Source organism: Scaptodrosophila lebanonensis, unplaced genomic scaffold (assembly GCF_003285725.1).
Source record: "Scaptodrosophila lebanonensis strain 11010-0011.00,11010-0021.00 unplaced genomic scaffold, SlebRS2 tig00000001-arrow-pilon, whole genome shotgun sequence".
NCBI classification, from domain to species: Eukaryota; Metazoa; Arthropoda; class Insecta; order Diptera; family Drosophilidae; genus Scaptodrosophila; species Scaptodrosophila lebanonensis.
The window spans coordinates 21,573,286-21,588,777 of record NW_022060529.1 but is presented as its reverse complement, the minus strand read 5'-3'; the positions used below and the strand labels follow the sequence as shown (position 1 = coordinate 21,588,777).

At 41.2% G+C, this 15,492-nt stretch overlaps 5 protein-coding genes across 5 annotated transcripts; 2 read left to right on the top strand and 3 right to left on the bottom strand.

Moving 5' to 3' along the window:
- Nucleotides 1–1,329: 1,329 nt before the first annotated feature.
- On the top strand, nucleotides 1,330–4,305 carry LOC115633829 (sarcosine dehydrogenase, mitochondrial). The gene is made up of 3 exons (XM_030531317.1): nucleotides 1,330–2,918; nucleotides 3,096–3,238; nucleotides 3,304–4,305. The coding sequence occupies exons 1-3, from the start codon at nucleotides 1,347–1,349 to the stop codon at nucleotides 4,244–4,246; spliced, it is 2,658 nt and encodes an 885-aa protein (XP_030387177.1). The 5' UTR covers nucleotides 1,330–1,346; the 3' UTR covers nucleotides 4,247–4,305.
- A 385-nt stretch (nucleotides 4,306–4,690) lies between these two features.
- On the bottom strand, nucleotides 4,691–8,825 carry LOC115633833 (sodium-independent sulfate anion transporter). Its single transcript, XM_030531320.1, has 9 exons — nucleotides 8,721–8,825; nucleotides 7,804–8,103; nucleotides 7,514–7,738; nucleotides 7,338–7,453; nucleotides 6,975–7,278; nucleotides 6,614–6,916; nucleotides 6,412–6,557; nucleotides 4,987–5,157; nucleotides 4,691–4,922 (listed from the first exon to the last, which is right to left on the bottom strand). The coding sequence occupies exons 1-9, from the start codon at nucleotides 8,734–8,736 to the stop codon at nucleotides 4,710–4,712; spliced, it is 1,794 nt and encodes a 597-aa protein (XP_030387180.1). The 5' UTR covers nucleotides 8,737–8,825; the 3' UTR covers nucleotides 4,691–4,709.
- A 1,762-nt stretch (nucleotides 8,826–10,587) lies between these two features.
- On the bottom strand, nucleotides 10,588–11,741 carry LOC115633788 (ribonuclease H2 subunit B). Its single transcript, XM_030531265.1, has one exon. The coding sequence runs from the start codon at nucleotides 11,702–11,704 to the stop codon at nucleotides 10,688–10,690; it is 1,017 nt and encodes a 338-aa protein (XP_030387125.1). The 5' UTR covers nucleotides 11,705–11,741; the 3' UTR covers nucleotides 10,588–10,687.
- A 531-nt stretch (nucleotides 11,742–12,272) lies between these two features.
- On the bottom strand, nucleotides 12,273–13,238 carry LOC115634103. Its single transcript, XM_030531659.1, has 3 exons — nucleotides 12,998–13,238; nucleotides 12,575–12,934; nucleotides 12,273–12,516 (listed from the first exon to the last, which is right to left on the bottom strand). The coding sequence occupies exons 1-3, from the start codon at nucleotides 13,084–13,086 to the stop codon at nucleotides 12,318–12,320; spliced, it is 648 nt and encodes a 215-aa protein (XP_030387519.1). The 5' UTR covers nucleotides 13,087–13,238; the 3' UTR covers nucleotides 12,273–12,317.
- Nucleotides 13,239–13,393: 155 nt separating this feature from the next.
- LOC115626430 (protein painting of fourth) lies at nucleotides 13,394–15,417 on the top strand. The gene is made up of 4 exons (XM_030521807.1): nucleotides 13,394–13,840; nucleotides 13,897–14,799; nucleotides 14,854–15,039; nucleotides 15,100–15,417. Exons 1-4 carry the CDS (start codon nucleotides 13,495–13,497, stop codon nucleotides 15,234–15,236), a joined length of 1,572 nt encoding a protein of 523 aa, XP_030377667.1. The 5' UTR covers nucleotides 13,394–13,494; the 3' UTR covers nucleotides 15,237–15,417.
- The last annotated feature ends 75 nt before the right edge of the window (nucleotides 15,418–15,492 follow it).

The window sequence follows — 15,492 nt, the reverse complement described above, 5'->3', positions numbered from 1 at the left end:
CGCAGACTAGTATGTAGTTTGAACCGCTCCATCGGAGCGAAAGGGCCTTGTGCTTATATGATTTCAAAGATTTTGTGATTTACTATAGTCTAAAGAAATAAAGTTAATTTTAAATCTAATTTCCTTTTCCGATTGTGATTCCCATCCTCAAAAATATGTATTTACTATACACTTTATATTGCACGATTTTTGATAAGAAGACGCCATCTGTCACTATTAATTTTTTAATGAATATTTATACTCTGTACATGAAATGTACAGAAGTATATTAGGTTTGCGGGAGCTGAAAAATGTAACAGGCAGAAGGAGGCGTGGCAGACCCCACAAAGTATATATATTCTTGATCAGCATGACGAGACGAGTCGATCTAGCCCTGTCTGTCTGTCTGTCCGTCTGTCAGTCTGTCCGTCTGTCCGTCCGTATGAACACCTGGATCTCAGAGACTATAAGAGATAGAGACACCAAATTTTGCACAAGATGCGTTATGTGTATATTCTATACGAGTTTGTTTTATTTTTTTGATTTTCCCCCCCACTTCCCCCCTATGGGGGTTTTCCCGTTTTTCCATTTGTATAATCGCCTATATCTCGGAGACTATAAGACTTAGGAACACCAAATTCCCCCCTCTACCCCGCAAATCGTAACTCCCGTAATTCTTGGAATTTCGAACTAAAATTTTGGAAATACCCCCAGTTGGTTATTATGTGTCCGTTTGTCAAGTTTCACTATGATAGACCGATTTAACAAGAAGTTATAGCCATAAATATATTTGCTGCTGCAGCGCTGCCCACGGCTGTTGTTGATGTTGCTGTTTGGTTGACTGCGAAAATGCTTACACAGACACGAATTGATGCGCATAGGCATAGATACACTCACACAGACGCAATTGCTATGTAAATGTGCAATTATACGTGAGTTCGAATACCGAGGGAGGTAAAATCGATCAAATTTTTTTTTTATTTTCTTAATTTTTTTATTTTCTATAATTATTGTAAACATATGTACAGAGTATTTCAAAGTCGGGACACCCGACTTTAGCTTTTTTACTTGTTTTTTCTTCTAATTTTAGAGCATTATTAAGATTTGCTTACGTTGTCGATTGATGAATTGGCATTATATTCTATACATACATAACGTCTATACAAATTTAGGGTGATAAGCCGCAAACACACCCCAAAAGTTTATCAGTCCACTGACCCATAAGATCAGAAGCCCCATTTAACTGATTGTCAATAAAAAATTAAATTCAACTATGTACACATATGATCCCATCCAATGCCAAATCAGGGCTCAGTTTAAATATTTAATTCGTTGCACGAGGTTGCGTTTCGACGGAGCTCCTCAGTATGTGGCGTTTAGTAATTCCAGCACCCTTAACGAGAGGGAGTCAAGGATTTTTTACACGAAGTCTCAGCAAGGCGAATGCGCCAACTGCCGAGCTTCCTTCTTCGGCGGATGTTGTGGTAATTGGTGGCGGGTCGGCAGGATGTCATACGCTGTATCATCTTGCAAAGAGAGGCGTAAGGGCTGTCCTCTTGGAGCGTGCCAAACTAACAGCTGGCACCACCTGGCATACGGCGGGTCTAGTCTGGCGGCTACGACCCAACGATGTCGATATTCAGTTGCTGAACAACTCACGCAATATGTTGCGTCAGTTGGAAGCGGAAACGGGTCTTGATCCGGGTTGGATACAAAATGGTGGAATTTTCATTGCGCACAACGAAACGAGGCTTGACGAGTACAGACGGTTGGCCACCGTGGGGTCTGCACTTGGCATTGAAAATCAAATACTGAGCCCCGAAGAGACGCAAAAGCTGTTTCCACTTCTCGACCCCCAAGCCTTCATTGGTGCTCTTTACTCACCCGGCGATGGTGTTGTTGATCCTGCAATGCTCTGCACAGCACTGACACGTGCGGCCACAAAGCGAGGGGCAAAGGTGATCGAAAACTGTGCTGTCAATGAGATCTTGATTGAAGAAGGACGATGCGGCAAAAAAGTTATTGGTGTTGCCACGCCGTTTGGCAACATAAAAACCGATAAGGTTGTGAACGCCACCGGAGTGTGGGGTCGTGATTTGGTGGCGAAACACGGCTCGCATCTGCCTCTAATACCGATGAAGCATGCCTATATTGTTTCAGAGTCGATACCGGGTGTGCGTGGTCTGCCAAATATTCGAGATCATGATTACTCCACATATTTTCGGATACAAGGTGATGCCATATGCATGGGTGGCTACGAGCCTAATCCGATTTTATTAGATCCGGTGGCGTCTGACTTTCATTTTGGGTTATACGAGCTGGACTGGACAGTGTTCGAGTCCCATTTGAATGGCGCTCAGAAATTGTGTCCAACCTATGCCAAATATGGCATTAAGAGCACAGTCTGTGGTCCCGAATCCTTTACACCTGATCATAAGCCGCTAATGGGTCCCGATACATTGCTTGATGGGCTCTATCATAATTGCGGCTTCAATTCAGCGGGCATGATGTTCGGTGGTGGCTGTGGTGAGCAAACTGCTCTCTGGGTCATTAATGGACAGCCTGATCTGCCTATGTTTGGATTCGATCATCGTCGATTCACACCGGAACAAGGACAAGCCACCCAATGGATACGGGAAAAGTCGCACGAAAGCTATGTGAAGAACTACAGCATGGTGTTCAAATACGATCAACCATTAGCAGGTCGCGACTTCCAGAAGGACCCACTGCATGAGGAAATGTTACAAAGCAATGCCTTCATGGAGGAGAAACAGGGATGGGAACGACCGGGTTTCTTTTTAAAAAACAACAAGAAAGCAGACGCATTACCTTATGATTGGTACGGCAGCTACGGCCATGCGCGGCATCAAAACAGCAACTACGAGCAGGTCTTGGAGGGCGATCTGAAGTACAACAGATTTTCGGAGCATCATGATCTTGTAAGTGACCTAAACGAGCCTATAAAGAACTTCTTCAATTACTTGCACCCATGAAAACGTAAGGGTTATCCTTTTCCTTAATATAGTCGTAAGCATTTCTTTCACCCATGAAAAATCAAAGGTTTTCCTCTTCCCTAACATATTGTATACTATTTACTTTTCGCGAGTGCTCTATAGATCGGCGAAGAAGCGCACGCTTGCCGCAATAATGCCGTCGTCTTCAACATGAGCTATTTTTCGAAATTGCTACTTGAGGGACCGCAAGCACAGCAGGCGGCTGACTGGCTCTTTTCGGCAAACACAAATCGAGATGCCACTAAGTGAGTGGCTTATCTTCAGACCCCGAGTATTGCAGTAATAATCTGTAATCTCGATTTGTTTTCAGAACAGTCTACACATGTGCCCTCAATGATGCCGGCGGAGTAGAGGCAGACGTAACAGTTTCGCGATTAGTTTCGGGCTCTGGAGCAATCTACGATCCAAAATTTAATGGACAGGGCTACTACATTGTGGCGGGTGGCGCCTCTGCCTTCTACACCTACAGCGTGCTGATGAAAGAGATGCGTCGTAAGGGGTTCGACGCCAACCTGCATGATATTACGGCCGAAATGGGTGTAATTTCAATACAAGGGCCGAAGAGTCGCGAGATTCTGCAGAAAATTGTCGACTGCGACCTTACCGATGAGAATTTGCCGCCAAACAGCACCTTGTTGGCGAAATGCAATGGCATTGGCCTGCGGTTGCTTCGTGTCAGTTTTGTGGGCGAGCTGGGCTACGAGCTCCATGTGCCCAAGAGTGACTGCGTTGCCGTCTATAAGGCTGTAATGTCGGCCGGAGCAGATCAGAGTCTACGGAATGCAGGGTATCGCGCACTGTACTCCCTCAGCAGCGAGAAGGGCTACCATCTGTGGAGCTTTGATCTTCGCCCCGATGACACACCCTTGGAGGCTGGCTTAGCGTTTACCTGTCGAAAGACCGGCGAGTTCAAAGGCAAGAAAGCAATAGACGCACAGCGCGCGGCAGGTATTAAAAGACGTATGGTATATTTGACGCTGGACGAGCAGACCGCCATATGGGGTCTAGAAGGGGTTTACAGGGATGGAGAGCCCGTCGGAGTTCTGAGGCGGGCTGAGTATGCCTACACACTCGGCAAGCCCTTGGGTCAGGCTTACATAACGCGCCCGGATGGTCAAAACATTGACAATGACTATCTGAGAGCTGGCAACTATGAGCTGGATATTTTGGGCAAGCGCTACAAGGCCACTTGCCATCTACGCAGTCCATTCGATCCGAAAGGCGAACGTGTGCTCGGCAACTACAACAGCTAGGCTCATATATACTTGTACATACATTGCGTGTAAATACATATAATACCTTGTAAATTTAACCGCATTCCTTGCTTCCTAGAACTGCGCATTTCTCCGCTTACGCATCTGGTGAAAGGTCTCCCGGCCAACCACTCAACCGCAGGCTCTCAAGTGGTGAGCGAAAGCCATAAATTAGATCACAAAAGTGTCAATGGTTCGCAGAAAGGTCTGCCAAGCAGCCAAGCTGTCTGCGCTTGCGCAAACTATTAACTGCTCAATTAATTCTGTTGTCAAACTGTTGTGACGGGCACCTCGGGGTTCTAGGAAGGGTTTCTGCTGGTCGCTCGAAACTCAATCTCCTGTTTGCGTGCGGCCAGACAAGCTGACGCCTGAACGTAAGTTAATTCTTTCTCTCATAAAGAAAACATTGTCTCCTCTATGGGAAATACTGTCAAAAGGCAAGGCTACATTTCTAAGTTGCATTTTAATTGTCGGACGCAATAGTCACGGTGGAAGACGTGTTGGGGCTTCCATCGAAATGGGCCGCTACAAGCTCTTCGATAGCATAGTTGAATTTGAAAATTGATCGCATTTCTGGCTTCAAGCGACAGACCACACCGGCCGAGCCCATATTCCAGTTCCAGCATACTAGATCGCAATGCAGCACCTCGAGATCCTCCTTTAGCGTGATGATGTTCTATTAGATTGGAATGAATTTTATGTTAGTGAATTGTTTTGCTTTTTATCAATGAAATATTTACCATTGCAACAGTATAATCGATAGAATTTATCTCTTCCCCCTTGAGCACAATCAAATGGGTTTCACCATTTTGTTGATTTATAAAGCGTACTACTTTTTCCTTTACATACTCGGCACAGGCATAATCCAATTTTTGTTTGACTTCAACTAAGCCAAATTCATGTCCGTTGATCTGTAAGAAAGGACGAAAAAGCAAGTTTTATAAAACATTAAATTGAGTAAAATCGGTAAATCGAACTTTAACTCAGTCATGTAAAATAGACTAAGTATTTCGTAATAATGGAAACACAATGGGGTTCCCCGAGCTTGTTTCACATTGTGCTTTATCGTACCCCTATGTATCTTTACTATATAATATTTTGAGCTAATTTCGATTTTGGAATTTGCGTATTGGAATGGCAAAATATTTGAAATATGATCTGAATCGGAAACGGGAAACTTAACTGCTACAAAAGGTTGGATGAGGAGTGATAAAACAGACAGACACTTTGTCTTATAGTGGCCATCATGTATATATGCTTAGGTCCACCAAGACTTTGTATATCCCTCAGAAACTGTCATGCCAAGATATAATATAATAGGCAAGCCTCTGACGGTAAAATAAAACAAGAAAAGAATGCTAAAGTCGAGCAAGCTCAACTCTTAAATATCCTGTACCTGTACTGTACCCACAGGAAAGTAAAAAATGAAAAAAAAATTTTTAAACATTAAAAAAAAGTATATTAATTAAATTATGTAATTAATTTAAAGACATGTTCATGTACAGTTTCAACAGCATACATTTACATCAGAATCGTGTCTCTGCGTATTTATATGCGTGTATGTATGCAGCACAAAGTTGAACCCAAGCAGCAGCAACAACAACAGCTGCGGGCAGCGCTGCCGGCAGCGGTACAAGCAGAGCATTGGTAGCGATTTTATTTATGGCTATAACTTTCTTTAGAATGGACCTATCATGATGAAACTTGGTATACAGACACATAATCGCTAACGGGATGTAGCTACCTAATTTTAGTTCGAACTTCCAAGAACTACGGGAGTTATGGAAAAAAACACGAATTGCGGGGGAGTGGGGGGTGTATTAGAATAAAAAAATAAACTTGACCTGCCTAGGGCTTATGGGAATCTGGATACCGAGTTTGGTTATTCTAGCTCTTGTACTTTCTGAGATCCTTGCGCTCATACAGACGGACGGACGGACGGACAGACGGACATGGCTATATCGACTCGGCTTGTCACCCTGATCAAGAATATATATATTTTGTGGGGTCTGCCACGCCTCCTTCTGTGTGTTACATACATTCGCACAAAACTAGTATAGCCTTTCACCCTTTTGGGTACAGGCTATAATAATGAATAATTCCTTCATATCTGGTACGAATACTCCTTTACGACAATGTTTCTCTGCTTGAACCATATCTCTTACCTTTTCCACAGTTATGTTTAGTTGTGGACGTGCACTGCTGTACAAAATGTATACAAGATTGGCAACAATGCCACAGAGTATGCCATATTCAAGGCTCCAAAATAGGCAGGTAAGTATTGTCACCAAGAACGGCAGAAGATCACGTCCTGCAAAAACCAACAATTTCAAATAAAAGGATTGATGTATGGTATTTGTGACTCACTTTTGGACTTCCACATATCCGTTATCTTGTGCAGTTCCACCAGCGATATCATGGCCGCTATAATTATAGCCGCCAGTGTAGCTTTGGGTATGTAATAAAAGGTTTGCGTGAGGAAAGCTAAGGCCATTAGAACTAGACAGCCAGTGACGGCACCACCGAGAGGTGTCCTCACTCCACTGGCATTGTTAACGGCCGTGCGGGTGAACGAGCCCGTCACTGGCATGGAGAGCACAAAACTGCCCATTATATTACACATGCCCAGAGCAACCATTTCCTGAGAGGCGTCAACGATCTTGCCCTTCGCTGGGATTAAGTATTTTTGAGATTAGTAGTAGAGTGCTTATATGGATGCATCACTTACAGAAAGCTTTTGAAATTGCAACAATTTCAAGAATGGCAATCATTGGTATAGAACCCAACGAGGGACCCAGAGTGCTGATCATCTCACCGAAGGAAACATAGGTACCGTCAATGGTGGTACTGAATGGTGGGGGGCGAAAAGGTGGTACACCTGCTGTAATATTGCCAGTAACTCGAAACGGCTGGTTGCCATCGCGACTGAGGGCATAAGCTAGATAGGTGCCAATTATGACAGCCAAGGCGTTGCGAGCCAAGGCGAGATATTTCCAGAAGGTCTTGTTGCCCCATTTGATGTCCTTAACGTGCTGAAATCAAATAAAACAATTTATGAGATGAGGTCTTAAAGAAAATCAACTTCCATTACCTTCATTAGAAGCAGAAAGACTAACGTTAACACTCCAAGTATGGCATCCCAGCGTCTAATCGATGTCAAGTGTGTGAAGAAATTCTTCCAGGCGGGCAGTAAATCGTTGGAGGGACCTAAAAATGTATATTGCGAAATATAGTTTGAAAAATCAGTGTCTTTCCACTTCCACTTACTGCTCAGACCCATTAAGTTATTGATCTGTGCGCTGCCAATTGTTGTTGCTGCAGACATAGTGAAGCCCGTTATGACCGGAATCGATATAAAACGCACTAATACGCCCATATTCAAGAGACCGAGTACGAGAATAATGCAGCCAGCTAAAAAGCAAGCTAGGACGGCATAATCGGGCGATATAATGGCATATTGATGCACCATTAGAGCCATTATGGCTGTGGTAGCTGTAATTACAAAATACACACACTCGTCTACAATGTTTTCATCCCGGACTCAAGAAATATCTTACCGATAGTGACATCTTTGCAGGAGCCAAAGATAATGTACGTAAAACAGCCCATGAAGGCCGAGTAGAGACCATACTGCGGCTCGAGGCCCGCCACAACACCATAGGCAATGGCCTGTGGGATGGTTGTCAGGCCCACAGTAAAGCCAGCAATAAAATCTTGAGCCAAGTATTCAGTACGATAGCGGGGCAACCAACTCAGTATGGGAAATTTATTGGTTACAGTCGTGGGTCTACATAGTTTCCGCCCACCATCAGTGACAAGGTTACAAACATTCGGCAGTTGCTCCCGGTAGAGGCTATCTAAATGGATAATTAAATTAGTCGGCACGTACTCATATCATTTTTGACATGACATCTATTAAAATGTTTATTAGTCCAGTTGCTGATTAGATTGATTTTTATTGATATGGGCAATATAAACTATACTACCTGATTATTTTTAGCATGGCAGCAAGCCACTTGGGTCCTATCGCAATTTGTATACGTTTGTACAGGGTATTTCCCAGTCGAGCTTTCTCAACTGCAGCGTTATCTCTTGCTTTTTTTTACAAGTGAGCTTTAAAAGCAATTCTGGTTGCATTTTATTAAAATAACTATATATACTATATATGACGTATTATGAAATTCGTCATATTTGCGTGCCCGTCTGACCATACCCTAAGTATTTTAAGTTAGCTTGTTTTGGATTTTTAGCTGAATAAAGAATAAAGTCTGGCTGCGTATTTGTATTATGAGGGATCATTGTGCTTTGTCTTGCTAAATGTCAATTTGTGGTTTAAGAGAAATCATTCATATTTCAGCTTTCCTCAACCGAAACACAAACTCATTAAAATGTTTATAATTCTCTGTCATAAAATATAAAAATGCATTGTAATTCTACCTGCTCTCAACTAATGGGGAAGCCCATTCCAACTCACCGTCATCTGCTCGCATCGCTGAGGCTTTGATATTGAAATTATTTCCGTGTGAAGTTTCAGCACAGTCTAGAACTGGCCGTGAGTCGCGTCCGCTCTCTGTGACGTTCCAGACTTAAATGCGACTCTCTAATCGTATATTGCTCGGTCGTAGCCGGCTGAATCGGCAGCGCTTGAGATTGTAAGTATGAAGCGCCCATAAATGACTTATTTATTCATATGTACAAGTATGTACATACATATAAGTATGTGTGTGTGCTAAAAACAAACAACATTATCTTAAGCTATTGTACCAATTTACTGCCAGACGTTCACGACTGGTACGTGAAGCGGCTAAAGCTTTGTCGAAGATACGAAATAGATTGAAAATCCATTCAGTTAGACTGTCGCCGCAGAACCATCAGTTCTTATTAATATTTAATTGATATTATAAATCGCTTACATTCTGTACAAAATAAACATGTTCCTATTTGCAAATTATAAACTCAATATAATAAAAGAAATAATAAAATAAAAGTGGAAAGGCTAAAGCCCTGACTTTGAAATACTCTGTACCTATATTTATGATTATTTAAAAAAAGAATAAAATGAAAACAACAAGAAATGAAATCGAAATAACAAATGTTGATTGATTATTCCTTTATCGGGATTTGAACTCACTTAAACGGTGTATCATGTATGTGTATAATGTGTTTGATGTATATTTGCATAGGAATTGTGTCTATGTCTGCAAAATCTGTGTGTGAGCATAAGTGCAGTACAAAGTTGAGCCAACGCAGCAACAGCAACAGCTATAGGCAGAGCTTAGACAAAGATAACATTTATGGCTATAGCTTCCTTTTAAATGACCTTACTATATTACGATTAAACTTGATATACGGACACAAACACTAACTAAAAGTAATTGATATTGATTCCAAATTCCAAGAATTACGTGAGTTATGGAAAATCCCTATTAGCGGGGTAGTGGGAGAAAGAAAATATTGAATTACATTTGAACTGCGTAATCATACAGAACGTACACATACGAGTATCTGCGTAAAAATTTGTCCTACCTCTTGTAATCTCTGAGATCTATATAAATGTTTATACGGACTGATAGACGGACGAATGCATAAAAACAGATTTGAAGACTTGGATGTACGACTCCCATTATCGATCAAGTGAATATAGTGATAAACGGAATTCAAGACCAAAAAAAAAAAAACACGTCAATTTCGCTTAAAAAAAACAAGGCTATGCTGACAGAATGCCAAGGTCTTTTTTGAGAATCGTTTGCGTGAAAGTCAAGAATCGGAATTTGTGGAAAGATAACTTTTTGTTCATGCACCACATTAATGCATTCGTTCTTTTTGACAATTTTGGCAAAAATAAGACTCATATCGTCCTACACCCCCCCATTCACCTGATTTGTATATTTAAAATTATTTAACCATGCGAATTTGTTTTTTTACATATATTTAACTATAAGAGGTTATATATACAAAATTTGTAGGGGATGTTGAGCGCCTTAAGTTTTCCTGTGTTGCTCTTTACACCTATGGTGTTAATTTAGGGCCTTGCATACAAATAGTTGTTTGGTTTCGCTTATCAATGAATAACTTAATTGTCAAATAAGCTCACGCGCTGTCAGGCGAAGATAATAAAGATGGACGGACAAATGCAAATAGTAGTAATTAATTTGCAGACATGAGTGTACATATTTTGGTGTACAAGAGTACTATTGGCACAGCTTGAATGTGTGGTGCAGCACACCAGACTTGTTAACCAGACGATAAACAAGTTTCATCGGGTAGGTACGTCTTCACGCATTGCTGCGAGCGCATTGTTATTTAGAATTTGCGATAATAAAGTCAGTGAACTTGTAGCATTTCGGGTTTGCATATAGTTGGATATGTTTTCAATTTTTATTAATAAATCAGATTTAGGAACTTTGACGCGCAATAAATCTGGGAACAATAATCTAATCTTTATTTTACTTTGAAGAATGATGAAATGCTCATACTGCCTTTGGCACCTTTGGCCAGCGCCTTTTCTTTGGCTGTTAGAGTGCGCTCCTTTAAGGGTGTGGGTATTGTTGGCGAGGTAATGCTCTCCTTTGCATCATCAATTGAGCTGTCCAGCAGACCACTACTAGCATCTTGGCCAGAATTAAGTTTGATTTTTTTACTGTTGTTCGTTTGTGCCTGTTCAGATTTTCGTTTCTGGGCCTGGTCTTCAGCAAGTGCTTGAATCTCAGTCGGTATTTTCAAATAACGCACAAGTTCATCGTAAAGCTCGACATCCAAATAGCGGCCCACATAATCACATGCCATTCGCAAATAGTCCGTTTCATTGACGGTGTTTTCATCAGAATGTTTTTCACTGCGCACAAAGTTCTGTGACTGCGCGCTGGTCCCGCAGTAGACGTTGTTCTCCTTCAGTGCATCCACAACTTTTCGAGTCTTCACGGCCAACCAAGCCTTTGTGCGCTCGGCATTGTATTTATAGAATTTCGTATTCCCGGAAACCTTAACATCGGCCACACATTTCAGGTGATCGGCGTTGACAAACTTCATCAGTAAGCGATTCGCGCTGGCATCCTGATCATCATGTATGCTGTCCAGTGACATTGCACGCTGGGCACAGTACTTACGAAGATAATGCAGCGCCAGGAAAGTTGTGTCCACGGGCGTCGTCATATAAATTCGACCATTGGAGCAGACTTCGCTATCAATAAGCCAACTGCGTCTTGGCTCACTGTACTCTACCAGTTCCATAATATGGTTACCTTTCTCCTGTTCTAGCGTTACGAATAAGGCGTCTCGCCCCTTTCCAGGATGAAAGAAACGTTCCAAGTGCAATAGCTCCTCCTCACCCTCAACATTGTTTATAAGGTTTTCCGATATATAAAAGACTTTCTTTGGTGCCACCACCTCTGATCCATGCTTTTCTGGGGCATCTGGATCAGGTTTTGGTTGAGTCGAACGTGTTGCTTTTTTACTCATGGCCAACAAAATTTGTATAAATATTCCCGCCTTTTGGTTGTTTATGTTGAGACTACGAAATATCCCAGCTGTTGTTCTCGTTTTTTCAGTGGATGCCACATAGCTAGAAATAGTAAATTGTTAGGTTGCCACCCAAGAGAAAAACAATTCGTTTCGCTTAAAAGTAATATGCTTGTATGAAACTGATTTGTGTTACAAATATTCTTGTAATACAAGGAAAGAGAAACCATACAGAATTTAGGAATATAATTATGCATGTTTTAAAATAATAGGAGCTTTTTAATATGTAACTGAAAAGGCATTCATTGATAAAAATGGCTCATTCACCAAAAATAATTGGATTTACCAAAACCGCCACCAATATAAAATTTATTTTTGTAATGAGCCTTTACACATTTCGTTTGTACGTCTGCCTTTGATGGTAACAACAAATATTTGTATTTGTGTGCCTTATGATAGATTCTAAAATACTTACATGTGTATGTAAACATTATGGAAAGTTATTATGTAATGAATTAAAATTTGTATTTGCAGCAGCTGAGCCCAAAATAAAGATAAGTACAATAGATAGGTAATAGATAATTTTTAATATTTTTCATTTCATTATATCGAATTACTCTTTGGAAAAGAGCTTTTCAAACTCTGATGGACTTTTAAAGTAATCGACCAAAAGCATGGACGAACGGCTGCCCAACTTATACATAATGTGTCTCCAAGGGTTTAGGAAATTTTTATATTCCTTAATTTCACCCCTATGAAAATAATGTTTGACAGTGCCCAGCGGCAGTTGTGAGCCATAAACAGCAACATATCTGCAAATATTTGTTTATATACCATAAATAGTACCGGCTAATTATTAGTTTTACTTACTTTTCAGGACTCTTGTAAATGCGTAGAGGATATTTGGCCACAAACATGCGAATAGCTAAATTAATGAGGACAAAGCCTACCACAAAGTAATATAAATCTGATTCCTCAGATACAAGAGGCCCCAAGTCTAATTTCAGTGCAATGTCCACAAAATTCATAGTTGTAGCTGCCTGATATAAAGCCACCAGACTAAGAACGCTTATAGTTGCAGTCGATATGTTTTTTGTCCAGGCGACGTAATTTTCCATTGGAGCACGGTACACGAGCTGGTATGTTTCCGGGATACGGTCCTTTCGTAACAGATAGCGTTCCACATCGGCGGATTGAACACGCGGCCAACTGCGGCGCAAATGGCTCGTGCTATCGTCAAAAATGTATAAGTTTAATAACGCTTAGAACAGTCAACCTCGATTTCAGACTTACCAAAACCCTTTGAAAAGCGCAACGCTGCTCTTAGCACATGAATTATTGCACTTTATACTGGTTCGTAAAAGTTTTACTGCTGCAAACATTTTGTTTACCTTTTTGACTGCAACAGCTGATTGGGGAATGAGAGATGAGAGTCAGTCTAATTTTTCCGCAGGTCACTTTGTCACATTTTCGTTTTTCGATTGTGAGGTGGACCATTTTAATTTAAAAAAATACTAATAAGAATAATAAGCAGAATAGTAGTTTGCGGTAGTCTCCTTCGTGACAATAAATATGTAGAGTACAGAAACGTATCTATCAGCTGATAGATATTTAGCAGTTCGTTGCAAGTAGTTTGTTGTCAAAAAGCGTTGCCAGATCACACAAGCATTGGATTTCATTTTCTATACCAACACAATATACAAGTCGATACTTTTTAAATTCGAAAATTGTGTAGCTCATAAGAGGACTTAACAATATTTGCAGTTTCTCATCGGTGCTAATTAGGTGGAATGGAAATGAAACGTGTGGGCGCCGCAGAAACAGGCGATGGGCCCGACGCTAAACGCCTTGCTCAAGATGTAGAAGACCGGATATCCGCTGCGGCCAATGTTGAACGGGTTGTAGATAGTCTATTAGCTGAGAGTATTTCTCGTTCCTACTTACCGGCAACCAGCATAAATGTACCTTTTATTGGTTCGCCATCAATGGAGTCATGCGCTTTGACGAAGTCATCGGTTGAATATAATCAATTTCTTCAATGTTTTGATCCATTTGTGGCTCCAGATCGAAAAACTTCTGCACATGATGGAATGTCGGTGTCAAGACCGGAAAGCCGTGTCAATATGCAGGGAAAATGTATGTAGGTAGATATATATGTTGTGTATGAATTTACAATTTGTTTTATTTTCCAGCAAATTTGAGAGGCGCCCGCAGTGCTCCAAAAATAGGGCGTCGCGAGCAAGGAACTCTACGGCGCCAGAATGCCTTGCGAGCCCTGGCCTTGGAGCATCAGCTTACCGATAAACGGGCAACTCTGAACTCTGTGTTGATCATCCACTTCCCAGATCCTGAAGTATCTCCCCAAGCGGTGGCAACATTTTCACAAGATATTCGCGAAGTTATCTTCCCAGTTAACTTAAGTCCCCGTCAGTGCTGTGTTCAGCTGAAGCCGGGCGTGAATGTTGAACGCACAATCGCCAACCTTAATCAGGTGGCATTTGGTAACGGTTTCTTGAAGGCCGAGCTGAAACCTTTCACGGATGAAGAGCTGGCCAGTAACATCGATCCATTTTCGTTGTATGTAAGCAACATACCATTTAATATGACCACCGCTGCAATTAGGGCGCATTTTCCAAACGCCCAGCGGGTCGATATCGGCATTATTAAGCGGGAGAAACGAGCTAGATATGCTTTCGTACGCTATCCTAATGTGGATCTAGCCGCAGAGGCATTTAAACATTTAGTGAGCTCTCCCCTTGGAAATAGGAAATTGACAGTGCGATATCGCCGCCTGCGGAAGGACAATCCTATGCCATCCTGGAACAACGGCACTTCGACTATGACAATCAACATAACTGGCACCGACGATGAAACGATCGAATGCCAAGTTATTTCGGCACCGCCGGTAGATTCGATCAGAATCAGCGATACTGATTCTAATTTTTCCGACACCTGCAGCATTTCCACAACTAAAAGCTCACCAGATCGAAAAGTAATGGTTAAACGGGAGAACAATGAAATACGTAAAATAAAGCTACGAATGTCGCAATTGGAGAAAACGATAAGGAAAATGAATACCGAGCCTGAATATAACGGCAAGTATAAAAAAGATTTCTCTAAATTCCATACCTTATTTAATACCAAAATAGAAGGTGCATCTCCATCATATCAAAAGCAAAATGTATCTGGAACGAAAGAACGGCGACTGAGCGCCCATTCGACAGTGGAATTGAAGAAAAAAGAAGGAGAAATACAGACAGCTACTTCAGTTCCATATAAGTCAAAGGATATCAACAGTGCCAACACATGTACCAAAGACAATGAAAAAGCTAAATGTAACTAAAAATCTAAAATATGTTAGGCTCTATTTGGTCAATATTATCTTTTTTTCACAGCATCCGATTGTTTTGGTTGGTTGTTTTCAGGTCTCGGTCGCCGTAAATATCCAAAAGCGCAAGATTCACTAGCCAAAAAGGATGGCCCCACTTTTAAAAAGCATATTGCGCAGCTGAATACTGATACAGATGCGTAAACTCAATCAATTTGCAGTAAATATTTCAAATTTTCAAGTTGAGTTCGATCAAAATTGCCCGTAAAGGATCATAGCAAGTGAAAAGCCAACGTTTAGATATATACATGTAACTTTTAATTTGTTTTTCTGTTCTTATGCGCACATTTTAGGGTATAAAATAAAATAATTACACGTACGCAAACTAAATAGTTTTTCGATTTAAATATTAAATCCTGGAACTTACACTTAAAAGACTTATATATCACCTATCTTGTAA